The sequence below is a fragment of the Ciona robusta genome, chromosome 6 (assembly GCF_009617815.1).
Source record: "Ciona robusta chromosome 6, ASM961781v2".
Taxonomy (NCBI): domain Eukaryota; kingdom Metazoa; phylum Chordata; class Ascidiacea; order Phlebobranchia; family Cionidae; genus Ciona; species Ciona robusta.
The window spans coordinates 3,499,846-3,526,552 of record NC_143240.1 but is presented as its reverse complement, the minus strand read 5'-3'; the positions used below and the strand labels follow the sequence as shown (position 1 = coordinate 3,526,552).

The window sequence follows — 26,707 nt, the reverse complement described above, 5'->3', positions numbered from 1 at the left end:
CGTTCGCTTGGCCCACTGCCATGAACCTGCACCTTGTCCGTTCGCTTGGCCCACTGCCATGAGCCTGCACCTTGTCCGTTCGCTTGGCCCACTGCCATGAGCCCGCACCTTGTCCGTTCGCTTGGCCCACTGCCATGAGCCCGCACCTTGTCCGTTCGCTTGGCCCACTGCCATGAGCCTGCACCTTGTCCGTTCGCTTGGCTCACTGCCATGAGCCCGCACCTTGTCCGTTCGCTTGGCCCACTGCCATGAACCTTCACCTTGTCCGTTCGCTTGGCCCACTGCCATGAGCCTGCACCTTGTCCGTTCGCTTGGCCCACTGCCATGAGCCTGCACCTTGTCCGTTCGCTTGGCCCACTGCCATGGACCTGCACCTTGTCCGTTCGCTTGGCACGGAGACCGACTCGCGACGCGCACAGCGCCTATACTACTATATTACTAATGGCAGGATCAACCACGTAACAACGTAACCGCCGACCAAAGCCGGCCGCGCGATTGGGTCGCGCAACCTAGATCAGTAATCCGTCTACTTTGCTCCTACCAGAGCTTAGAAAACCTGTCACCATATCCCGCAGCTGTTAACCACCGCGAGATCGACTTGCAACTAGTATGCGACGAAACCACTCGATACGACCAAATCGGCAATTGGCAGCGCAAACGAACAGCAATATTTCTGCTCAGCGCACCCTTTGCCAACCGATACGAGCCTCCCACAGTAGTAAACGAAAGCCGTGCAAGCCACCCCCATGGATCGACTCGCGACGCACACTGCGCCTATACCCTCTCTCAAAGTAGTAACGCAAACGAACAGCAATATTTCTGCTCAGCGCACCCTTTGCCAACCGATACGAGCCTCCCACAGTAGTAAACGAAAACCGTGCAAGCCACCCCCATGGATCGACTCGCGACGCACACTGCGCCTATACCCTCTCTCAAAGTAGTAACGCAAACGAACAGCAATATTTCTGCTCAGCGCACCCTTTGCCAACCGATACGAGCCTCCCACAGTAGTAAACGAAAACCGTGCAAGCCACCCCCATGGATCGACTCGCGACGCACACTGCGCCTATACCCTCTCTCAAAGTAGTAGCGCAAACGAACAGCAATATTTCTGCTCAGCGCACCCTTTGCCAACCGATACAAGCCTCCCACAGTAGTAAACAAAAGCTGTGCAAGCCACCCCCATGGATCGACTCGCGACGCACACTGCGCCTATACGCTCTCTCAAAGTAGTAGCGCAAACGAACAGCAATATTTCTGCTCAGCGCACCCTTTGCCAACCGATACGAGCCTCCCACAGTAGTAAACAAAAGCCGTGCAAGCCACCCCCATGGATCGACTCGCGACGCACACTGCGTCGATACCACCTCTTAGACAAGCATATCACTCCACTTTGCTCTTACCAGAGATTGGAAAACCTGTCGCCTTATCCCGCAGCGGTACGAGGGCGAGCGCTTGCCCGCTATTCCTTGTTAACCACCGCGAGATCGACTTGCAACTAGTATGGGACGAAACCACTCGATACGACCAAATCGGCAATTGGCAGCGCAAACGAACAGCATTATTTTCTGCTCAGCGCACCCTTTGCCAACCGAAACATAAATCTCACATGGTTAACCATAAGCTGAGCACGCGACCCCCTTAAGTCGACCAGCGATCGCCCAGCGCCAACACCTTCCTACAGTAGCAACCGAAAACCGTGCAAGCCACCCCCATGGATCGACTCGCGACGCGCACTGCGCCAACACCACTTAAAGTAGAAGCGCAAACGAACAGCAATATTTCTGCTCAGCGCACCCTTTGCCAGCCGAAACGAACCTCTACATTCGTTTTACTATTGCAACAAAGGACCGTTAAGAATATAGAAGTTCTGTTGGACGGTGTGCACTAAATGAATATGACAGAATGTCTGATACAGGAATACAAATGTAGACAAGAAATTTCGCGACGAACTGATAGATTCACTTTTTATTTATACGCAGCATTATCTAAATTAAAATGTAACTTACTTGACATTGTTGTTCGGTTTCATACACCTCGTGCATACTTACGAGTTACTACTGATGTAACTTTGTGGTTGATTGCTATAACTTAAACAACCCATAAGTGACTACTGGGTTGGACCAATTGTCGTTTATTGTCTTTGCCCAACAACACACACACAATGGTAGCAGCAACGAGCTTTGAACCCGTGCCAATTTTGATTATAATGTATGGTAGGGTGGGGGAAGATGGGACACTTGTTCTAATTTCTCAACTCCTTTAGTTTTGAACAAAGAATATTCAAAGAATTATATAACCGTATCCTCACGACTCTAATGGTCCGTTGATATTGTCTGAAACATGATCAGGGTATTTGGATAAACATGTGCTGAAGGTGTCCAGTCTTCTCCCACCCTACACTATACTGTAAATAAATTGCACGTAACACATATAGATCGAAGTACTATAAACCTTACTTTCAGGAATGTAAACTTTCAATAGAGAATATAGAACCTGCAGAAACCTAAGTTATCATTCTGCCTCATAGTTCTTAATATGGCCATGGATATTAGTAACTTCAGTTTATAATTGAGCGCAAATCACCCATTTCGTTGTAAACCTTATGCAAAGCCTTGTCAAATTAAACCCATTAAACTTGTACCAATGAGAGCGCACCTATATAGAATAAACACACCCTAATAATTTGACATCCACTAACTTCTAACTATGCTTCTAAATTGACAATGATTTACGCAGCGCTTGTACAAAACGATACACATCATGGAAAGTGTTGTATAACGGGACAGGTGACACTCTCATTACATTTGGTTGCCTGGTGTCGAAGATCATTCCTTCTTTCTTCAGTTTGTTGCTCACCTGTGAACACACTTGCGTTTTGATTTATAGCTTATGTTGAGTTATAACTTCGGTGTTTTCATGCACCTCATGCTCACTGTCAAGTTATAGCATGAGTGTCTTCTTATACACCAGACATACATGATGCATTCATACACCTCATGCTCACTGTCAAGTTATAACATGGGTGTCTTTTTATACACCAGACACACATGGTGCATTCATACACCTCATGCTCACTGTCAAATTATAACATGGGTGTCTTTTTATACACCAGACACACATGGTGCATTCATACATCTCATGATCACAGTTATAACATGTGTGTCTTCTTATATACCAAACACATATGGTGTATTCAAACACCTCAGGCTCACTGCTGTGTTATAACATGGGTGTCTTCTTATACACCAGACACACATGGTGTACTCATACATCTCATGCTCACTGTCGAGTTATAACATGGGTGTCTTTTTATACACCAGACACATATGGCGTATTCATACACCTCATGCTCACTGCTGTGTTATAACATTGGTGTCTACGAGTAATAAAAACAAGTAAGTGTCCTCATACAACAAACCATCTCATTGTAGAGTTCTAACAAAACAGTTACTTTTACCTCCAGCAACGAACATGAGAATCTCAGCGAGACCTGGCAACCTCTTTCATTAAAGTTGGTTGGGGTTAAAATTTCCACGCTAGGTTTTGATGATCCAGGTTGTTTGGAAAAGTAATGCTTTAACATGAACTCTAAGTAACTAAAAATATACTAAGTATTAATAAATGTGACATAATGTATTAAATAAATGAATGTAACTTGTTTATCCTTGCATGGTAGGCCAACAACAGTGGTTTTATAACACAAGTGTTCAGTTTCATACACCTCGTGCTAGCTTATGAGTTACCATAAATGTAACTTGTTTATCTCGTATGGCGGGGAAACGACAGTTGTTAGAACACAGGTGTTCTGTTCCATACACCTCGTACCCGCTTACAAGTTACCACACTGTTTTTTTTTCTTTAGCATAATAGCACAGTGGGTAGAACCAAAGTTAGTATAGACCAAGTTAGGAAACGGATTGTAAAACAACGAGTCTTGTTATCCATTGTCTCGTATCTATGACGTCATAGTCGTCACCATTACGGAGCCCACGGCATAGCATTTTATCATTGCTGGGTGCTGTTTTTCGTTTAAATATTGCGATTTTTTAAAAACCAAGCACTTCTGCGCGTAAAAACGGTTTTCTACTAATGTTATATCTTATCACAATAATAAACCTCACAAAAATAATCAACTTTTATTGAACACTCAATCGATTAAAGAGTAAAAAAACAGAAAATATCAGGTTTACTAACCAAAAACATAAAAGAACATGTTTAAAATATAAAAATACAAACAAAAATAACATTACCATAAATACAAACGCATAACATTACCATAAACTGGTGTATAGCTGCAGTTTTGCATGTAAATTGCCGTGATTTTACTTTTTGGCTCACAAACTTAACACGTATACCCGGCAACGAAACTTAAGGGATCTGTGTAAAATTTGCCTAATATCGAAGTGACATTGAGGAAAACAATACTAAGTTACTATTTTTGGTCCTCTGCTTGAATTAGTAAGCTACCTTTTTTGCGTTACGGGTCTTTATAAAATCGGAAAACGCGAACACCTTATCTGCTAGTACTTAAGCAGTTTGGAGCTGCATGTCCACCAATGTTGGATAATAAATGTAGTGAAGAATGGCTCTGTAGATTCGTAGGTATGATCATATACTTTTATGTAAACTAAGCTGATTGATGCTAGTCTTAATCGCCAACGTAAAGTATCCTGTTAAACCACACTGTACGCCGAAAACCAGTCAAAATATTAATTTACTTCACATTAATTCCTAGATTTAATATTATATAACAAGATTTATATTAGTAATTATATTTTAAATGTTAAAACAACCGCTATACGTGTTTTCTAGCTTTGTATCGCTTAAAAGAACTAAATAAACACATGCCGACCATGCATTTGTATAGGCGATTCACGCTCTGTGGGCTCCGTAATGGCGGACACGAGCGCCGTTTCCTAACTTGGTCTATACTAACTTTGGGTCGAACTAACCACTGAAATTATATTGAATTTTTTTACTTTTTTTTTCTCTTAGTGGGCATATTGGTATTTCACACAATGTATTATCCAAGAAATGATTATCATGTCTATGTCTATCTGTATATAAATGAACAACCTATAAGAAACTATTGGGTTGGAGAAATTGCCATTAAGTGTTACGCACAAGGACACAGTTTACAAATTGATCCGGCTCCGTGGCATAGTGGTTAGTGCGCCTGCCTGTAACCCAGAGGTAATGGGTTCGAGGCTCGACGCTGCTACCATTGTGGGTGTATTTGTCTTTGGGCAAGACACTTAACAGCAATTGCTCCAACCCAGTGGCCACTAATGGGTTGTCCAAATTATCAGCCATATATAAAAAAATAATCACCCACAAAGTAACATACATGGTAACTCGTAAGCTGGCACGGAGTGCATGACCGTGTTATAACGACTGTCATTTTCCGGCCACAAGAGGATAAAGTAAGTTTCATTCATTCACAATAGTAGTATCACATCTCACCCTGTTAAAAGAAAACTTTTTTCCCTTAATTTTCTGATGTTTGTTTTACCAAACACTTTCAAACTAGCAAGTACACAAGCCACTAGTAAGGGTGGGGGGTTGGAGAGACGATAAGATTCAGCTCCAGATGCAAAATCGAGGTCGTTACTCATTTCAAATCGGGTGGATTCCCTGTGACCCCACCAACCTAGAAAAAAGAAATGAATGTATGTTTGCGTTTTGATATCGTTGTTGTGACGCTTTTTTAATTTTTTCAAGTAAAAAAAATGTTTATAGACGTAATCTGTCATAGTGTCACGTCTTTAGGCTTTTGGTATGAAATCTTGGGTGGCATTGCTAAAATAGTTGCACTCTTGGTATTTAAACCGATAAAACTTCTTGATTAAATGTAGCAACGCTGTACACATTGGGTTTACTTGTTGATTTTTTTATTTCATCATTTTAAGCTTTTTTAATTTTGTTTATAAAATTTTATTTGTGTCGTGTTTTTATGATTTTGGCATAAAATCTTGTGTGACATTCATTATCAAGCCTGAAGAACTTTATTAATTAATGGGCCAATACTGTATACTATGGGTTTGTCAATAATAAATAACATTTTGAGACAATTTTATGATGTTGTTACCAGCATAGCTGTAACGTGCTTCACACAAATATGTGGAGACGAATTTCTTGTGCAAAATCAAAAAAGTTTAAGTAAAAAATTTCAAATTCTTACCTAAAAACTTTGGCAGTTTCGCGTCATTAAACTTCTTGTGCACAAATGCGGCTCCAAGATTACCAGGGCCAGAATTAAGATACTTGTATGTGCACCAACATGAGAAGTCTACATCCCATTCATGTAACTCTAGTTCAATATTTCCAACTGCATGGGCAAGATCAAAACCAACCTGGAAATGTAACGAAGGTGTTGTATTTATTTCTTTGGGTTTCTAATACAGTTGGGTAGGCTAGATTCATTAGTCGACGCTAGATTGTTTAGTCATTCTAGGCGGTGAGACCAGTCCAGAACCTGTCAAATCAGTTGTATAATACAGTGCTCTTCAACCTTTTTTGGGTTGGTGAACCCCTAGAGTTGTTGTGACGAACTCATGCACCCCTGATTGCTTTAACGTAAAACTAATGACGTTTCAAAATTCCCAGTGATACAAGATATAGAATTCATAAAAAAAAACTGTAGGGAAGTGGCTAAATTTGTTAAAAATGTTCAAAACTGAGTATTATTACTGAAAATTGTTGAAGTCTGTGATGCAATTCATTATTTAAACAAAATTATTCATCCTTGCATGGCCCAAAAATGACAGTCTTTAAAACACGTGTGTTCTGTTTCATACACCTCATGCTCGCTTACAAGTTCCCACACGTGTAAAGTTTTGTTCTGTATGGTTGATAATTTAAAGTTCAAATTTTCAACCCATTAGTGACCACTAGTTTGTAGCTATTATCGTTTATAATACACTTACATAACATCCTTTAGCATGAGCTGTATGGGTGATAGTTTTTATGTCAAACACCTGACCAGTAAAGTAATGAACCCCAGGCAGCATAACCAAAGCAATGGAATCTCCTTCTTTTTTAATGACTTCAAGGACATCTTCCATGCGAAAAATCTCTTCACCCTAAAATATAAATGCGATGTTTTAATTTTGGTAAAATCTGGGGTGAGTTTGTTAAATAATGTGGAAAATATAGCATTCTGTATGTGAAAACAACCAATAACTGGATAAAAGACTATTTTAGACTTAAAACTGGGATGCTATTGATAATATATACGATGTCAATAAAGTTAGTCTTCTACATAGCGGCTTGCACAATTTAAGCATTTACAGTGTATAGAACCTTGGGCAAAAAATATATAAGTATTAAATGCGTTAAGTGTTTATTACTGGTTATCACAACTTTACAAGGATATAGCCTTGGCATTACTGATTTCAGGAATATGCACACCTTGGGTAGTAATTACTTAGACCTGTTGTGACGGGACAAAAGCGCTTAAGGAAATTGCGTTCAAGTTACTGTTTACATAACAGGAGATTAAGCAATGACTGAACATACATGTCACACTCACTGTCAAGTCCTTTCCACACAAACAAAATCCAAAACAAGTGACCCTTTGTAATCAAATGAAGAAAACAGGTTGGAAATACACCTCATGCATCATGCTTACAATCAAGTTAAAAATGTGGGTCGCCTTTTCACCAGAATACAATGCACGAGGTTATAACCCAGTTTTTATGTAAACAAATACCCCCAATTAGTTTTAAATGCAAAAAATAGTTGATGAAAAAGTAAAAAAACAAACCTTTCTTGGCTTAAGGAACAACATTGAGGAGTCAGGGTCGAATCCACGCTGTTGTATTTGGGATCTGACGACATAATAGTCAGATGGGAAAGCATGTTCTTCTATTAATATCTTATGTCTTGTTTGTGTTGGTTGGTAAAATGACACCATCATTAAATGTAAGTTCACTGTCAAGCCATTCATGATAACAACCTGGGTATAGTTTTGTTAATTAAATATGTACATGAACGAATGAATAAATGTAACCTATTTATCCTTGGGTGGTGGGAAACGACAGTTGTTATAACACAGGGGTTAAATTTCATACACTTCCTGTAACTTATGTAACTTTGTAGGAAACTGGTAATTGTTTTTCTGGTATGGCCGACAATTTAGACAACCTATTGGTGACAATCATTAGGAGCCTTGCCCAAAATCGTAGAAAATGCAATGGTAGCAGTAAGGAGCTTTGAACCCAGTATCTCTTTGGTTGAGACATGAGCACTTTAACCAATACGCGATGGCGTCATACTTAATGAATATGACACCATGTGTATTGCGTAGCGCAACATGACACATATTATAAATTGAAAACTAGCCCGCTGTGCTTCAGCAAATAAATGATACTTAATACTGAAGCTTTATATACAATTACATAGGTTATAATTACTTAGAATTACTTATACAATTACTCATACTAGTATTTTATTTATACAATTATTATACAATTACTTATGCAATTACTCATACAATATATTTATACAGTTATTATACAATTACTTAGTGTATAGTGTGCAATGGGACACATTGGTAAAAAATCTTAATTGCCCTGCTATGCAAAGATAAACAAGTGAAATGTAATACCAATGATAAAACTTCCAATACAAATATACTTGCCTCATCCCTATGACATCCAACCAACTTAGCCATTCCATCTCTTGCGAAATTATCACAGAATATTGCAGGTAAATATCCTACTTTGTGGCATTCTATTGCATTCAATTCCCAATTTTGAAGAACCTGTTTTTTTTTGCAAAAAGTAATATAATATTAATATTATATATATATATAATACAGACTATATTAAGTTTTATTTATCATTTAGATTAGGTGGTAATGATTTAAAAACATTTAAAATAAAATAACAGGATATAGTTACATATCAACACTTGTTTAAACACATATTTAGATTACGGTAACGATGATTGAAAAATATTTAAAAGGAAAATACAAAGTAGAGTAACATAACAAGTTAACAACAATTGGTAAAACACATTCACGCTTAAAACATATTTACTAACTATCAGGTGGGCTATTTAGGCTTTAACCTAGGGAGCACAAAGTGTATGAAATACCATGTAAGGATATCATTTACATTTAACGTAGGAAAAAATAAAGTCAAATAGAATTTTTCCTTAAGGTGCACGAGGTCGAGGTGTATGAAATAAGACATTTGTGTAATGCCTTTTCAAGTCTCTTTTGACAAAAGGTCCCGCCCCTAATATTAACACTGCCCTCACAATTGCTCAAATGCATGAAGAAGACGGGAAGCACATGCAATTATGCAAATTAGGCCATCATGTTTATTTTTTTCGCTATAAGAGCCAAACAGTTTTAATTTAAATATTTTTGATAATTTTGGTAACTAGTTAGGGCAATTTTTATTTATATTTTTAAATACAAAAACATAGATTAGAGGGCAATTTTTATTTATATTTTTAAATACAAAAACATAGATTAGATTAATTACAAGGGGATTAGCAGTAAAACGACAGTCGCTAAAGTATACTACGAGTAAAATCTACTGGAGTAAAACATCAAACAAACATAAAAAACTATTTTCTTACCTTTTGTGCATCTTGTTGTGCAGACTTGGGTTGTAGGCCCAGTGAGTTACCACAGAGATAAGCACAATTTTCATTTTGATCTTCATCATCACAATCCACTAAAAGGAAATATTCATAAAGTGTATTAGTCTAAATTTTGGCAATAGACTTTAAAATAGTACCGCTTTATAAAGCATAGGTAATATAAACAATTAACAACAATAGTGTTATGACTATAAAACGTTTGCATTTGCGTTAATATAAATAGGTGTGTTGCCCAATCAGTTACTTTATTCTGACTGTCTGGTATTAGTAATACAATATAAATAATGCGTATATAATATGCACAACACCTTAATTTATAAAATAGTATGGCAAAAACTTTATACACTTGCTGTACACGTGGTTACACAAAGTTTTAACGACTGTCCTTTTGCTGCCCTTCTCTTAACTGTTTTAAGTTAATGACCTTCGATGGCGTTTAAAGGACAAGTACAATTTATGTTACGGTACGTATTATGTAAAAGCCTATACACATGAGCGACATGGCTTTACTAATTTTAAACTTACCGCCGGGGAAAGTAGATTTCTTTGGGATTAAAAAATCGTCCCGCAAATTCGATAATTCATCATTTGCATCTAGAAATACTTGAAATTCTCTATCTAAAACACTGACATTATTTTTTGCTGCCAAATCCGTTAAAACTTCGCTTGGTGTAGAACTGCCGTATTTAAATTGTGCCATCGTTATATTCTCTAGCGCAAATGTACGTTATCTCAAGGCATAGTCAGTCAATGTTTATTTAACACGACTATTTCCCTGTATATGCGCGATACTTAACGATATGCAAACAGCAGAGTATTTTTAAACATTTCCTACACGTCATAAGAAAACGGCTGCAACATTTTTGACACTTTGTTATACGGACGGTACATGTTTTTCAGAATACGGTTAATATTAGTTATTACGGCTTGCTTATTCTAAAAGAGCAACAGACAACCAGCAACTGAATTGTATCCTGTTTAATCAATTTCCGTTTAGTATTTGTATTGTTTGGTTAAAGAATATTGTTAGTGATTGTGAATACAAAAACAGTAACGTTTTTAATGGGATTATTTTAAAATATGAAACTTAACTGTGACCGAAGAGATGAAAAAGATATAGTAGGGTGGGGGGGACACGGGACACTTTTAGCATATAATTTGTGATCGTGTTTTAGGCAACTAACAACGATCTATGGAAGTAATAAGAATAAAGTTTTATAATTCTTTGTTTACTATTTAATTGGACAAGAGAATGGAATGAAAAGGTGTCCCACCTTCCCCCACCCCACTATATGTTATACAATTATAGATCAACTAAATGCAATAAAAAGAACAACTGAAACAACATACATTTATTCAATGCGGGTAAGGTCCTACCGCTAACACGCCATGGGACTTAACATTTAGACCAAAGTTGTCCAAAAATGAAATATACTTACCACTTAACACTTTCAGTACTCAATTTATTTATTACTGGTTAATATTTATACAAATAAAGGATTAAATGCTACTATAAGCCTATATTAGGGCATTAGGAGTAGTGTAATGGAGGCTATAAGTCACATCAGTTACGAGCCTTTTTTATTTGATTACAGACGAGCCAGTCTAACCCTTCATACAAGCCATCTCCAGTAGTAGCACAAGTTGCCTGGATATACCATTCTCTATTGCGCAACGAATGCAGCCCAATTTTATCTGTCACAGCTGCCACAGTCATAGCATTTGGGAGGTCCTAAAAAAGTATTACAGCAATAATAAAACACAGCTTAGTGAGGAATTAGTTTTCGTGACTTTCCTGGGTTCAGATTTTAAATATTTTCGTTTTTTTTTTCATATAGCATAGACTACATTTATGTATTTAAAGTTACCATATAGGAGTTTACCATAACCGAGAAATCATGTCAGATCGGTGCTGTGTTTAAAATAGCAAGAAAAAAATGACTGTAAAGCAATAAATTACAGAAACCCCTGTTATAACGAATATTGTTGGCTTTTGCCAATAGATAATAAATAATTTACAAACGATTTATTCCCTCTAAATTATTTTCCCATGTAATTATTCCTTCTAAATTAAATCAAATGAAGTGCATTGTGGTTTACTTTTACTTTAACATTTGTGCAGCAGCACACGTAGATATTCAAGAAATAGATCATCAAAATAAACGTTGAAACAAAGCTATAAATATTTTACTTATAGTAGCTCGGTAGTGGCTTTAAATTTCCTGAATTTTTTTTGCAAATTTACACTTGTAATATTCCAAACAAAAGTTTAGTTTAGTTTTAAAAACGTTTTTTGGGGAAAAATATATAGATTTAGTATTTTCTGTTTATTTGTAATACAGTAGGATTTTATCACAAATCTATACCTGTTTATTTGCATAGACCAAAACCGAAGCTTCTCTTAACTCATCTTCACTTATTAATCGATAAAGCTCTTCCTTTGCTTCTGCTATACGTTCCCTGTCATTGCTATCCACAACAAATATAAGGCCTACGAACAAAGACATGTACAATATTTGTTGTGGAATTGCCGCGGCAGATGATTTAAAACTAGTTAAAGGGAATAAGATATAAAAAATATATACTTCATAAACCAGGAAATCTAGTTTTGCGGGTTGTATAATGTTTAAAAATAGAGGCTCTTTTACAGGTTCAGACTTTTCCACACAGAAAACCTGTATTATAACGACTGTCGTTGCTCTGCCTAAATAATTACATTCATACATATAGCACAAGTTAAAGACTTGGTTGTTAAACAACAATAGCTTCAGATAAACCTACAAACACTGGTATGTGAAACAAAGTAATGATAGCTGAAACCCACACACTATTCCTTGAGTGTTATAAGTCAAAAATATCGAATTTCTTGACTTCGATAATAAAATACAAGTCAAAGAAAACTCGGATTTTGCTATACCTTGAATGTTTTGAATGTAATGTCTCCACAATGGTCGGTTTTTGTCTTGGCCACCAACATCCCACACAGTAAAACTGATGTTCTTGTATTCCACTGTCTTAACATTAAAACCTGCAGAAAATATGTTAAATATTTTTAGTTTAGGCAGTTACATACTCATTTGTTTATATCCTGTATTTTTATTTGAGGTAGTTTTGAAATCAAACAAAAGTTGCAAGTACCAAAAACCACTAAAACGACTTGCAGTGCAAAATAGTTGCCATAAGCCATGTCAGCACTTCTGACATTATACATATCAACAATTCACACAAATATTTGAATTTTAATTTCAACAATATCTTGCCAATAGTAGGAATGGTGGTGATAATTTCTCCAAGCTTTAATTTGTACAGAATTGTTGTTTTTCCAGCAGCGTCAAGTCCCACCATCATGATTCGCATTTCTTGCTTGCCAAGAAGACTGCTAAACAGCTTTTGGGTTGCGTTACCCATGTTAGTACTATTTAATATAGAAAAATATGGAAAAGACACTTAAAAAAAGGGAGAGTAAATTAGAATGATTACAAATGTATGTGTCAATTTAATAATTTATAAATACAAAAATATACTTATACTTATACCATCATAAAATATATTATGAACCAAATTATAATATTATAAAAGCACCACCACTTAAAATAACGGCATAATTCTGACTTTTACAAGTTGTAACAATACACTTAACTGGCGGTTATAAACTTAATTAAAACCTTTTTACAATCTCAACAAGACCTTTCGTATAAAAACCTGTGAAAAATATAATTAAAATATTTTAACCATTTGCCTACACTTTTAAAGACAAGTTGCTGCAAAATTTCTGACAAATAACGCGTTTGCAAGCACAGTAGGTGTACTTCAGGAAATGGTTATACTGTACCGTATTCAACTATTTGCGGTATTGCAAAAAAGCGGAAACAAAACTATATCCTGTTAAATAAATCATATCCTGTGCAACCAATTTCCGTTTTAGTTTTTTGTATTAGTAGCACAGTTGGTTAACGCGCCTGCCTCCAACCCACAGGTAATGGGTTCAAGGCTTGACGTTGCTACCATTGTGGCTGTATGTGTTCTTGGGCAAGACATTTATCGACAAATGCTTCAACCCAGTGGTCACTAATGGGTTGTCCAAATTATCAGCCACACATAAAAAAAAGAAAAATTCAAGTAACATATACTTGGTAACGTGTAAGCTGGCACGAGGTGGTAAACCCGTGTTATAAGGACTGTCGATTTCCGGAAGCCCTCATAATTTTAAAATCTAAAACTTTACTGCCACCAAAAAGATGAAAGAAAAGATATGGTATAGAACTGAAGATAGACTAAATGCAATAACCAATGGAATATACGTCTATTCTATATGGGTGAGGACGTAAGATCCTACACCGTGACATGCCATGGGACTTGAGATTTAGGCTGTTGCCGGCCCAAAAATAAAATTTACTTACTTCTATCTACATTCAGTTCTTTATTCATTTATTACTGGTTAATAATTTCAATATACAAATATGGCAAATCCACTGATAAATACATAACTTCTGCCATCACTAATTGAAGTATTCAAACTCTTAGCACAATAAGCTTAAAGTGCTAATCAAGAAAAAAACATAGAAGACAAGACACCTAATGATTAAAGGTTAGAAACTGTTACAATAGACTAGTAGAGAAACTAAAAAGACTACATGTGTGACTCTGTGAGTATGAATAACTGCATTCACGAAAGCTTCCGTATTTGTTTATCCCAAAGTCTTAAATGCTACTCTAAGCGTACATAAGCGCATTAAGAGTAATGTAATAGAATTTTAGAAACCAAGGGTCCAAGACACATCAGTTACGAGCTTGTTTTAATTGATTAGAGAGCCAATCTAACCCTTCATACAAGCCATCGCCAGTAGTAGCACAAGTTGCCTGCATATACCAACATCTATTCCGCAACGAGTGAAGCCCCATTTTTTCTGTCACATCTGACGTACTCATAGCGTTTGGAAGGTCCTAAAAAGTAACAGACCAATCAGAAATTCTCTAAAACTAAGGAAAAAAGATCCAAATTTACTTGTAGTGGCACTGCAGAAATTTTAATTTCATGCTTCCCTTAATTTCGTTGCGTAAAATTAGGACTGGTACTGTTTCAAACCAAAGTTTACTTAATTTTTAAAAATGTCCTTTTTGATGGTTGAATGAATGTAGTTGCATAGTCCTAGGGCAATGGTCAACATCCGACCTAAAGTCTAGGTACTCTAGGACCTCACCCATACAGGAAAGAACAGCCTTGTCTTTTGTGTACCGATGTTTCACTTGATATAAAGCAAGATTTCAAAAAAGCTCACCTGTTTATTTGCATAGACCAACACCACAGCATCTCTTAACTCATCTTCATTTAACATCCGGGTAAGTTCTTCTTTGGCTTCGACTATTCGCTCCCTATCATTGCTATCCACAACAAATATAAGGCCTGCAAACAAGAAAATAAATATTTGTTTGTAAAATTGCAGTATTTGGGTGTAAAACCAGGACATGTTACCCATTTTTGTAAAAATAAAGCATTAAAACAAGGTCTATTGTGCCACATGTGCACTTTTGCGGTTGGTGTTATATAATTTGGACACATCTTTTTATAAATTTCTGAATATATTATATGCCCCTGGGCAAACCAAATTACTAATACTAATATCAGGTGCTAAACCTAGGGTGGGAAGACAGGCCTACCCAATGACACAGTACAAACATTATCATGTGAAACAAAGGAACCACATTTGAAACAACACACTATTTCTTCAGTGTTTTAAATGAAAATATTGCATTAATTTTTTCCCAAATATAGAACACCAAGTTAAAGAAATTGTATACCTTGGGTGTTTTGGAAGTAATGTCTCCACAAAGGTCGGATTTTGTCTTGGCCACCAACGTCCCACACAGTAAAACTAATGTTCTTGTATTCCACTGTCTCAACATTAAAACCTAAAAATATAGCGTTTAAATTTTAAGTACATGGTGAAGTGCTATACATAAACCATTTTGTGTTTATGGCATGTAGTTTATTTTAAAAGCACCCAAATCTTGCATTCTCAAATCCTAGTACAGTTGTAAAGGCAAAAACATAAACAAATATATAATATGTATGATATATTATGTAAGAGTTTACCAACAAGTTTAGAACTTTACAATTCCAATAAATGTCTTACCAATAGTAGGAATTGTGGTGACAATTTCTCCGAGTTTTAATTTGTAAAGAATTGTCGTTTTTCCAGCAGCGTCAAGTCCCACCATCAGAATTCGCATTTCTTTCTTGCCGAAAAGGCCGTTAAACAGCTTTGCAAACGCACTACCCATGTTTGTACTAAGTATAATAAAACAATATGGAAAAATACTGTTGAATCAAAAGCGTTTGATTAGAGAAAATAGCATAATTACAAAAGGTGTGTGTCAAAAAATTATAAAAATTGATAAATAAAAACCATATTTAGGTGCTAGTGACCACTAACCCCTATAACCACTAACCCCCTAAGGCCCTAACCATCAAATTTTACTACTTTCCACCAGCCTATTCTGCTATGTACCGGAGGATTCTTCACCAGTGCCAATATTTAAGCTAAAAGTACCCATACAACCTAAAATTGTGAGAACGTTAAAACTAAGCAATATAATAGCAGTACACCTACACAAAATGGTAGAAAAGTAGAAATTAGTTGCTTAACAGGTAGCTTGTTGTCTGTAAATTTCTACACGGTACACAAACAATAATCTAACCTTTACACATGGCGACATTACATTCAAGTAACAGCTAAAAACATTTTTAAAACCTTTTTACAATCTCAACAAGAACTTTTTGTATAAAAAACCTTGAAAACTATTGTTAAAATTCAAATAAACTTAAAGAACTGAAACATTACGTTGCGCTTCTTAAAAGCAACCGAGCAAAACACGGAATTCCGTCAGTTGCCGTTTGAACAGAAAGATTATTCTAACGGGGGTTTCTTGTAAAAATACTTCTAACTGTCTGTATAAATTACCGTCACACTCCCTAAAAACAATTTTACCTTGGCTTGTTAAGAAAAATCTTTTACAACATGCACAATTAATTGTAGAGCAAAAATTTCTTTTTTAAAAAGTCTTGGAACATTACTCTATTGCAAAACTTAGGCACCAACTAAATACAATGTTTTAGGCCTTTTTTATTGCTAATTTAAACAAAACTAATAATATTAAACCGCATTATTAAAAAGTGTGAAAATATTATATATCTATTGCCAATTTGACGAAATTGTCAACAGCTTGAATTAAAGTTCTATTTTAGCCTCGTATCAGACGTTCTTTTTGACACCAGCATACAGGATGAGGTGAAAATTATTTGTTTTGGTTGTTTATCTCGAAAAATCATAAAAAATGCAAAAGAACGTTGCTAAAAAATGTTCAAATTATAATTTTAAAGCATGTACCCACTTGAATTTCAAATTATTTTACTGACAACTACAGTAGAAAGCCTACTATCGAGCTGCAAAGTCTAACGTCTTTTAATATTCAGGACCGAGCTGTGTCAGTTCAGTGGATTAAAAATCTACCCGGGGCACGGGAAACGATACATTCGTATCGACGGCAAGAGTTTCAACCTTTTATCGGGAAAATGCCAAGCCCTTTTGCTCGCTAAGAAAAACCCAAGAAAAATTTGTTGGACTGTCTTGTACCGACGAAAGCACAAGAAGGGTACCCAGGTAAAAATAAGATCCATAATTCGAAAACATGAAGTCTTAGATATGGAACTTTATGTATCTGTTGTTTTTCATGTATATATTGTGATTTTTGACATTTATAATATCATTTTGGTGCAATTTTGTCATTGAAATCTTATCTGCTATACGTGTAACTGCAATACCCTAATATATTTTGTAAATTGTATTTTATAGTCTTTTTTTTATATCCAATAGACAAAATAACGGTGCTAGTGAAGAATCTCCCCCCCCCCACCTTATTTGCTAACCACTAACTACTAACCCATATAACCACTAACCCCCTAACCTAGGGGTTAGCAAATAAGGTGTGGGGAGATTCTTCACTAGCACCCCTTTTTCATATCGTATAGCCAAAATAACGACCAAAGTGTACTTTTCACAGGAAGAGGTCACTAAAAAGCGAACTCGTCGTAACGTGAAGTTCCAGCGAGCCATCCAAGGTGCATCCTGGGGCGAGATCGTTGCCAAAAGAAACCAAAAGCCCGCTGTGCGCAAAGCTGCACGCGATCAAGCAATAAAGTGAGTGGTTATGGATTATTTCCAAGTAATGGGCCAACTCTGGCTCGAATTTCAGGTCCCATAGCAAGAGTATAGGCCTAATGTGTATGTTATATACAGTGTTGGGGTAATGAGCCAACTCTGGCTCGAATTTCAGGTCCCATAGCGTGTCACACTGCAGAAACTCGCCCTCGTAGAATAAAATAGTTATGGAAATTCATCAGTTGTTTTGTGTGAAATGTGATGTATGTTGGTTGTTATAAAACAACTGTATTTTGTATATTTAAAATTGTTATTTAGTATATAGTGATCATTGTGGTTAAATGCATTGTATTTGAAATCCTACAATTATTTTACAATGCTCTGACATCCTGCTGTTGTGTTGACCCAGTATATTAGTCATTAGTGCATTCTCTAAAATCTGACTTTATTTCTAGAGCTGCTAAAGAAAAGAAGAAATCTGCAGAACAAGCGAAGAAGGTTCAAAAGGCAGCTAAACCAGCCGGTCAGAAATCAAAAGCAACGAAAAATGTTCGTGCTTCTGCACCAAGAGTTGGTGGTAAACGATAAATTAAACAAACGCTCGATATAAGGCTGTTGTTTCATCTTTAAAGTCTATAGTTTTTGGAGCGTTACTAATGCAAGCGACGGTATCTGAAATGTTTAGCATCACAAAGAAAGCTTTATTTTGCATTGTCGAGACCAGTTTGAGTGAATGTATCGTTACTCAATAGGCAGTCTCAGAAATGTTCAGTACCGAAAATGAGAACCAGTCTTAATTTAAAAAGCTGTGGCAAGAGGATGAGCAGACAATGCCACTGTTGGCATGTGTGTCTTAGGATACTTAATTAGTTCAATCCATAACAGCTGTCATTAAATTGCCATCATGATAAATGAGATATTTTCGTTTAAGTAACCTTAAAAATTTGCATAATAGGTTAGTTAGCTTCATACACCTAATGTCGGTTGGTATCTGCATATGAAATAAGCGAGCCAATCTCAACCACTAACATTGTCACCTCTGTCAATATTGTCCTACTATAAGTCAACTCGAAGTAATGACTTAAATTCTGGCCTAAATCTGAGTTCCATTGCATGTCCCAAGGACTTCACCATTTCACCAACTTAGAATAAAATAGTGCTTTAACATTGTATTGCACATTCCACTATCAGTTCAAACACCCAAAACAAACCTATGTCCACTCCACCCTTCTCTTTATAATATCCAGTGCTTGCTTTGCTGAAAGAAGGAACACCCCGATGTCATTGAGCGCAGAAGTTGGGTTAACTGGGGTAGGGTGTGGGTCCATGGGGTCCGGGGGTTTTAGGGATTCTTCTAAAACCTCTCGTAACAACAAGGCACTACCGCTTTGTAGGGTTAGGAGTATACACCCCTCTTTTACTCTATGAGGAAAAATATAAAAAACGAAATACTTTAGTTAGAAAGTTGGCGTTATTAACTCCTATTTTAAAGAGAAAAATGTATGATATTTTGTCTCTTTAAAATACTAAGTTAAAATTAAGGAATGGGGAAAAAGACTATAGTGACAAACTAACAAACTACATTCATTTTAACTGGCTTACAATCAAAACATTTTAACATTGGAAGACAGAAGCGTGGTCACTACACCTAGAGTCCTAGACACTATTTTTGCTATAAAAAAAAAAAAACTTTTAAAATCCTATCACTTCCAAGTTTGATTGCACTTACCTTTTAAAATAGTTGTCAGGCTTGCTGGTATAATGGCCAAACATCGGGAACAAGTTACGAGTCATATCGTAATGTATTTGTGCAGCTCCCCCACTGTTAAAGTGGTTCTTTACTATTACCTGCGTTAAAGGTAATTAATATGTGTAGAGATAATTTGCATTGGCATGACTGGTAAACGCATTCCAGGTGATAATGGGCCAATCTTGTCATAAATTCTAGGTCCTAATGAGAATGCAAATAATGTATCTGTTGTATGAGAAGGCACCAATTTAAAACTTGACAGTGAGAATAACAGAGATAAAAACCTCGTGTATATGGAATACATACATATTCTATATAGAGCTTGGAATTTAAGCTAGATTCGGCGCATTACCCTAACACCTATGTTAAAACGCAACAGTGTGTATTAGAAGAATGAAAAAAAACATGATGCAAAAGTAACTCCTTACCTCGTTAAACAAATAAATATCCACATTTTCAGCAATAACTCTCCATAGCTGAGTGAATAGCTCTCTACATAATCTCTGTTCAAGAAAATGCAGTCGATCTTGTAATACAGCTAGCATACCGCATGCAGATTGTGACACTACAAACACCAATTGTTCTTCTGCTGTGGGCAAGGCTAGCCAACTGTAGGATGCATTATTATTTTAAAGTTGTCTCTATTAGGCAATGTATATATGTAAGTAAACAACTCTGGTTACTAGTAGGTTGTCCATTTAGTCAGCCATAGGTCAAAAAACTTTCAAAAAATAATCACCCACAAAGTTGCATACGTGGTAACTTGTCAGCAGGCATGAGGGGTATAAAACAGAACAACCGTTTTCCAACAACTGTTGTTAATAATATTTACACACAAAGTTAAATTGGAATAAATAAGCAATATTCTTTAAAAATTTGGTTTAAATATATCACTCACCCATCATACATGTAAGGTTTACATTTTTCGCGAAACTCATTTAACAAAAGTTGTGTATGGCTTTCCACACCTTCAGTGCAAATACGGCCAAACAAATGGATTGTGGCATCAAATACAGTGCTATCCGTTGAGCTAATACGAGCCTGTAGTATGAAGGGTAATAAATGCTATAGTAGTATTACTATATAAGGGCTCCAACCCAGTGGTTGCTAATGGGTTGTCCAAATTGGCAGCTATACAGAAAAAACTATCACTCACAAAGGTACATTCGTGCTCAAAAGTAGGCACTAGGTGTATGAAATTAAAACACCTGTGTTTTAACTTCTGATGTTACTGAAGTTGTCACCATGTAAGTATAAATAGTTGGCATTCATTTATTCAAAACAGGCAACAAAACACACAAAAAAATATAAAATAATCATCAAATACAATATATATATATATACGAGTAACCTCGGATTTGAGTCGTTTTTCCCCAACGTTTTCCAACGAAGTTGAGGTGGCATTCTCTTTGCTGTCTTTGTGGTATTTCATTTGCAAGAAAAACTGCAGAAAAGTATATATAGTTTAAGTTTAAATGCGCATTATAGGCGTATGTGTCCATTGGTAAAGTAATTTGGGTAAATTTTTATTTATATGTACAACTATTTCATCTTGAGCATCACAGAAAAAAATTAGTATTTAAGTTAGTATTTGTGAAATTAGAACCCAAAATCTAAAACTACTTGCGTCAAAGGTTTAAATAATAACACGACTGCTAAACCCATAACACTAACCCCAAACCTACCAGATTTTCGCCCCATTCCTGCAGAACAATTCTAATATAATGAGCAGCATTTATTATCGCAAACGCAATTTCTTCAGCTGGATTGCTTCTAAGTACCTGAAAATATATATTTAAAAATTAAAAACTTGTTTTAAGTAAGGAAGGTACATTTTTATCACACTATATCATTTTCTCATGTATTTTAAACATATAAAACTTATTAAGTTTTGCTGCCTACAAAAGTAAAATTAAAAATGTTTATGGTTTCTGTTAAAATTATAATACCATGAAATTTTTCTTAAAACAAAATAAAATATGTAAAGAAGAGCAAAATAGCTTTGAGTAAAACTTAGGATATTACAAAATAAGATATAATCCAGTTTAAACCTGTATTAACCGGATTCTAAAGTCATCCAGAAGAGTAATTTGTAAATCAAGGAACTGAAGTTGTTCTTTCCAATGGGGAAGGTTCTTGTAACTGGAATGGAAAAGTTATGAGCACGGATGTTGTAAGAAATGAAGAGAACTTATTTTATAAGGGTGAGATCTTCAAGGAGGTGCATTAAAAAAGCTGTCATAGATATTGCCAAGTTAAGCACAATGTTGGCACAGCGATACCGGGTTCGAGGCTCAAAACTGCTATTATTAGTATGTGTCCTTGGGCAAGAAACCTAATGGCAATTTCAACCCAGTGGCCACTAATGGGTGTCTGAATTATTAAGCATACATTAAAACATGTGATCTATTCTATGAAATATAACCAAGATAGCTTACATACAATAAATAACAATAAATAGTAAATACCTTACATAGTATTATATAGTAGGGTGGGGGAAGATGGGACACCTTCAGCACATAATATCAAAAAATCCTGATCGTGTTTTAAACAATTAACAACAATCCATGGGAGTCGTGAGGATACAGTTTCATAATTATTTGAATGTTCATTGTTTACTACTAAAGGGGACGAGAAAATTGAGTTAAAAGGTGTCCCATCTTCCCCCACACCACTGTACAATAATTTACATTCATACAAACATAATTTACTTACCGATCGGTCATTGTTTGTAACATAATAACAAATGTTTCCGCGCACTGTGGGGTTCTTTGTTCATCAATATCTTCGTTTATTTCACTAAACTTAGATGTCCACGCTTCATCAGACGCAAGTAAAGTGTCAAGTCTTTCAGCAGCACCTGGTGTATAGGATCAAGTAATATATCATATATCATGGTACAGGTCCTATCCTTACTTTTCTTACAATTACATCTAAATTCGTTTTGATAATCCTATATTCCATGTGAAATTTGTATGTTCATTTGGATATAGAGCCGTATAAGGACCAAGCACTATCTATATTATATCTTTACTCTCTACTACATATATTGTATAACTCAGTTTACTCTATATTAAATATGCAAAATTCTATATTTTATATAGAATATTTATATTATTAAAACTGGTTGTGTTTTCCCACACAGTTTTCCTCCAACTATTACCTATGTTACTATGTAATATAACTGAGCACAGTCTTATTATTTAGCATTTCTGGTTATATATACAATATTTATATTATGAATATATTATAGTACGGGTCGTGTTTTCGTCATAATTTAATTACACCTTGCATCAATTTAAAAGAAAATAACTCTTTTGAAAGGTTTGTAGGTTGAGCAGTATTAGTTTATTGGGCATAAAATGGAGAGTTTAATAGACTGCAACTTCTTAAAAAGCAATTATGAAGGTGGTTCACTTATGCGAAAAGGTTTATAAATAATTATGAAAGGTTCACTTACATGTTCTTTCAATGTTGAGCCACTTCTGTATACAATGCGTCTGTGTAAGTACGGTAAGTGGACTTGAGGTGTTCAATACAGCAGTTGGTATGTCATGCACTGCTCGTAATTCACGGTCAAATAATAAAACCTGGAATTTGTTAACCGTGTTTATACTTATTCTTATACACCATATACACATGTTGTTTTGATAGACCTCATGCTCACTGTCGAGTTATAACATGGGTGTCTTCTTATACACAAGACACGCATGGTGTATTCATACACTTCATGCTCACTGTCGAGTTATAACATGGGTGTCTTCTTATACACAAGACACGTATGGTGTATTCATGCATCTCATGCTCACTGTTGAGTTAAAACAAAAGTGTCTTCTTTAACACCAAAAAAGGGAATACCCAATTTAGACAACTATGGCCACCCCATCAGGCAAGGATAAATAAGTTTCATTCATTCACTGGTTATTTATTCACCTCATCCACTACATGAGAATACAATTCATCGGTGTAGATAATCTCTTCGATATCCACCGATAACTTGGCCCACACAAGTTGTAAGAGACCTTGTGCGAACATAACCTGTATAATGTTACAAAAGTAAAAAAGCATGAGTTTAATATGGGATAAAAATATACATATATGCGGGGATAGCTGGCCACACGTTTATATGAAATAAATCTAACTTTTTGTTCTATGTTTACCAATTAACATAATTAATTAACATAGCTTAATAATTTTATTTATCTTTTTGAATCGATAGCAAAGGCCAAATATTTAAAATCGCACTGAAGGAAATTAACAGAAAATGAAGTCCTTCAAGTTCTGGCCACCCTCCCACCTCAGGTTTGGCATCTATAACCCCAGGAACCCTTAACAGTACACCTAAACTTACTGACCACAGCATCTCTATGTGCAAGTCCATTATCATCCAGTATTGGTTGAATCGTATGCTCTAAGAACCCGGCATGGTTCTCCAACCAGTTTAGTATCTGGTGAAAAACTTTAGGTTAAAACTGATAATGAGTTATTTATCCTCGCACGGCGGGCAACACCTGTCGTTATAACAACCAATATTCCAACACAGTAAGTAAACGCTACAAGGGCAAAGGGGATCCTGTAAATATGTTACTGAAAATTTAATCTGATTTATTAGGTCTGGGTGTTGGGGCAATCAATGGCACTTGAGAGCTAGACAGCGAGCATAAGGTATATAAAGAAAATAACATAAATTTTTTAGCAAGACAGCGGGCATGAGGATCACCTGCGTTAAATACCACTCAGGTTTGTGAATGACGTTCGTTGGTTTGGTTCCCGTGAAGTGGAAGATGAATCTTCGCTTGAGGGGTCGAAGTAAAAGTTGGAATGGGAGTAGTAGGTCTTCTTCTGTAGTGAAACGAAATTAACATATAAGAAAATACTTAAATTTTTTATGAAAAAAGTTTAAAAAATGGGGATGTATAATACATAGGTTGCTGCTAGGAATATTAAAGAGATCTTATAAAGTCTTCTGTATGGAAGATATCATGCAATGCTAGAGATAAGATTTGCTTAAAATAAGTACAAAATGACAGCCCAATATCCTTTGCCAAGCTGTCAAAGAGAGATCTCCTATCAATTACCATTCAAGCCCTTGTCGCCTACCTTCGGGGGAAGCGACGGGCTTTACCATCTGGTGAGGTACATGCAGTTATAATCTGGGTGTTGGAATAATGGGCCAACATTGGCCTAAATCCCAGGTCCCATGGCAGGCAGAGCTACCCACTGGAAAGAGAACTGAAAGTCCAATTTTTAATATCAATAAAGCTTAGATACTTACGTTTTTCTGCATGTGATGTACTGGCTTCACTGCCCGTTCCTAACTCTGGACTTTTAAGTTAGTTATGGAAAAATTCAAAAAAGCTAAAAAATTCATGATATTGTCTTTTTGTTTGGCAATGTACATGATGTATACGATAACACTATGCAAATAAATAGTTTATACATAGGCTTAAAATACACCAAACAAAGGATACGGCAAATTTAGAACTAACAGGTTCTTTATAACTTCAGTTAAGTGTATTGCAGGGTCTAGGTTAGTGTATGGACTTGGGATCGACTTTTCTGGGTTGTTTGGAGCCTTTTGAAGTGTGTTTGGACCAGGGGTGTTTATGAACGGGTAATTTATCTGCTTCAGAATGCCATCTAAATCTCTAAGAAAACAACTCGAATTAGATGTAGTTTTAAGCTATTTATTCTATATGGGTGAAGCCTTTTGTATTAGCAACCAAGTGTTAAGTTAAAACAGCTTTTACCCAGATGTTAGATGTCTATACAAACAAATATATCCAAAATATATTGCATTCACCTTTTTTCACCACATTATTAAATGAGGCTCCCTTTTGACAACTATAAGTGATTACAACAAATATTATGTTTATTTTATACTAGAAGAACAGTTTTAAAAAATGGAACAAAAATGAACTTACTTTGACAGTTTATCCTTCAGTATTTTGTACCAGAACATGATGGTATCTTTCAAGTAGTTAACCAGGTGTTTGCATTTAGTTTGGTTACCAGTGAAGCATGTATAATGGTTGACTAATGTTCTGAATGTAGCACATGCATCCTGCATGCTGTCGCTTAGTATTGACTGTTGTACACCTCCACTGTGAAAATACAGGTGGTTAGGAATATTTAAATGTAAATTTTGCTGTTGTTGCTCTTAGGTATACTGTGATATTTAAGTAAACACAGACAAAAGAAACAAAAAAACAGTCACCCACAATTTTATATATTTGGTAATTGGGAGAAGGGTGTATAAAACAGAACACCTGTGTTATAGCGACTGTTGTTGTTCCGACATACAAGGATCAATAAGTTACATTCATTCATCATTACCTCGTTTCATCAATTTTTTCGATCCATTTAAAATACGACACGTATCGTTCCGCTTCATCGATTTTAGCTTTCACCGCTCGAAACTTTTCCACTGCTGTTTCCGAATCATCCAAGCGTGACAATACTTCCGTCATAATACTCTCTGTAGCGCCATCAAGTGCTTTAGCATGCTCAAGGGCGCTAACTGATGCAGAGATAGCGGATTCAATTTTTTCCGTTCTTTCTTCTTTAGCTTTTGTTAACTGAAACAAATGTAACAAAATATATTTATTTATACTTTCGATTACAATAACTATTAAACTGTATCCTTACGACTCACATTAATCAATGTTAATTGTTTAAAACCCGATCAGGATATTTGAATATTATGCGCTAAAGGTTTCAGGTCTCCCCCACCGTACTATATATAATATAAAGGTTGATTTATCAATTCGATAACAATAACAGAAGTCCTATTTAATTGACATAGTAAGTAGATTGGAAATAACATCAAAAATTGAACACAATCTGCTTGAAATCAGTTAAAAATTGTTGACGCTGAAGCGACATTGTCTTGATAAAAGTCAATTGCTCATTCATTGCATAGGCAAAACAAACCTAAACAGTGTATACATCTTTTTTACTTAACATCATTAAAGACATTCACAGTTTTAAATTCTTACCTGCAGTTTCAAGGCTTCACTTTTCCGCTTTGCCTCTTTAAAAATATTTTCGATATTTTTCAAACTTTTTACGTCTGATCCAAACGTTGCGTCCAGATATTGGTTGATTTCATCTCCATATAAAGACGCCATGTTTCAAAGATTATACCAAATATTCCCTCAGCAGGCACCTACATTAGACT

General features: G+C 35.8%; 5 protein-coding genes across 5 annotated transcripts; 1 reads left to right on the top strand and 4 right to left on the bottom strand.

Moving 5' to 3' along the window:
• Window positions 1-930: 930 nt before the first annotated feature.
• LOC149735039 (kynureninase-like) lies at window positions 931-10,557 on the bottom strand. Its single transcript, XM_089879559.1, has 9 exons — window positions 10,144-10,557; window positions 9,595-9,692; window positions 8,645-8,767; window positions 7,769-7,960; window positions 6,930-7,085; window positions 6,185-6,356; window positions 5,467-5,653; window positions 3,461-3,599; window positions 931-2,859 (listed from the first exon to the last, which is right to left on the bottom strand). The coding sequence occupies exons 1-9, from the start codon at window positions 10,316-10,318 to the stop codon at window positions 2,716-2,718; spliced, it is 1,386 nt and encodes a 461-aa protein (XP_089735685.1). The 5' UTR covers window positions 10,319-10,557; the 3' UTR covers window positions 931-2,715.
• A 24-nt stretch (window positions 10,558-10,581) lies between these two features.
• On the bottom strand, window positions 10,582-13,870 carry LOC149735038 (ADP-ribosylation factor 2-like). Its single transcript, XM_089879587.1, has 4 exons — window positions 12,879-13,870; window positions 12,536-12,646; window positions 11,985-12,109; window positions 10,582-11,350 (listed from the first exon to the last, which is right to left on the bottom strand). The coding sequence occupies exons 1-4, from the start codon at window positions 13,024-13,026 to the stop codon at window positions 11,183-11,185; spliced, it is 552 nt and encodes a 183-aa protein (XP_089735713.1). The 5' UTR covers window positions 13,027-13,870; the 3' UTR covers window positions 10,582-11,182.
• A 148-nt stretch (window positions 13,871-14,018) lies between these two features.
• Window positions 14,019-15,958, bottom strand: LOC149735037 (ADP-ribosylation factor 1). Its single transcript, XM_089879588.1, has 4 exons — window positions 15,753-15,958; window positions 15,418-15,528; window positions 14,898-15,022; window positions 14,019-14,562 (listed from the first exon to the last, which is right to left on the bottom strand). Exons 1-4 carry the CDS (start codon window positions 15,898-15,900, stop codon window positions 14,398-14,400), a joined length of 549 nt encoding a protein of 182 aa, XP_089735714.1. The 5' UTR covers window positions 15,901-15,958; the 3' UTR covers window positions 14,019-14,397.
• Window positions 15,959-16,750: 792 nt separating this feature from the next.
• Window positions 16,751-18,387, top strand: LOC149735036 (large ribosomal subunit protein eL24-like). Its single transcript, XM_089879592.1, has 4 exons — window positions 16,751-16,907; window positions 17,093-17,279; window positions 17,680-17,816; window positions 18,233-18,387. Exons 1-4 carry the CDS (start codon window positions 16,903-16,905, stop codon window positions 18,363-18,365), a joined length of 462 nt encoding a protein of 153 aa, XP_089735718.1. The 5' UTR covers window positions 16,751-16,902; the 3' UTR covers window positions 18,366-18,387.
• Window positions 18,388-18,926: 539 nt separating this feature from the next.
• Window positions 18,927-26,668, bottom strand: LOC149735035 (RAD50-interacting protein 1-like). Its single transcript, XM_089879539.1, has 17 exons — window positions 26,526-26,668; window positions 25,864-26,105; window positions 25,452-25,631; window positions 24,999-25,175; window positions 24,803-24,852; window positions 24,248-24,369; window positions 23,883-23,975; window positions 23,461-23,565; window positions 22,988-23,117; window positions 22,243-22,387; window positions 21,579-21,669; window positions 21,213-21,308; window positions 20,879-20,971; window positions 20,426-20,568; window positions 19,956-20,136; window positions 19,507-19,625; window positions 18,927-19,199 (listed from the first exon to the last, which is right to left on the bottom strand). Exons 1-17 carry the CDS (start codon window positions 26,655-26,657, stop codon window positions 18,989-18,991), a joined length of 2,310 nt encoding a protein of 769 aa, XP_089735665.1. The 5' UTR covers window positions 26,658-26,668; the 3' UTR covers window positions 18,927-18,988.
• Window positions 26,669-26,707: the final 39 nt, after the last annotated feature.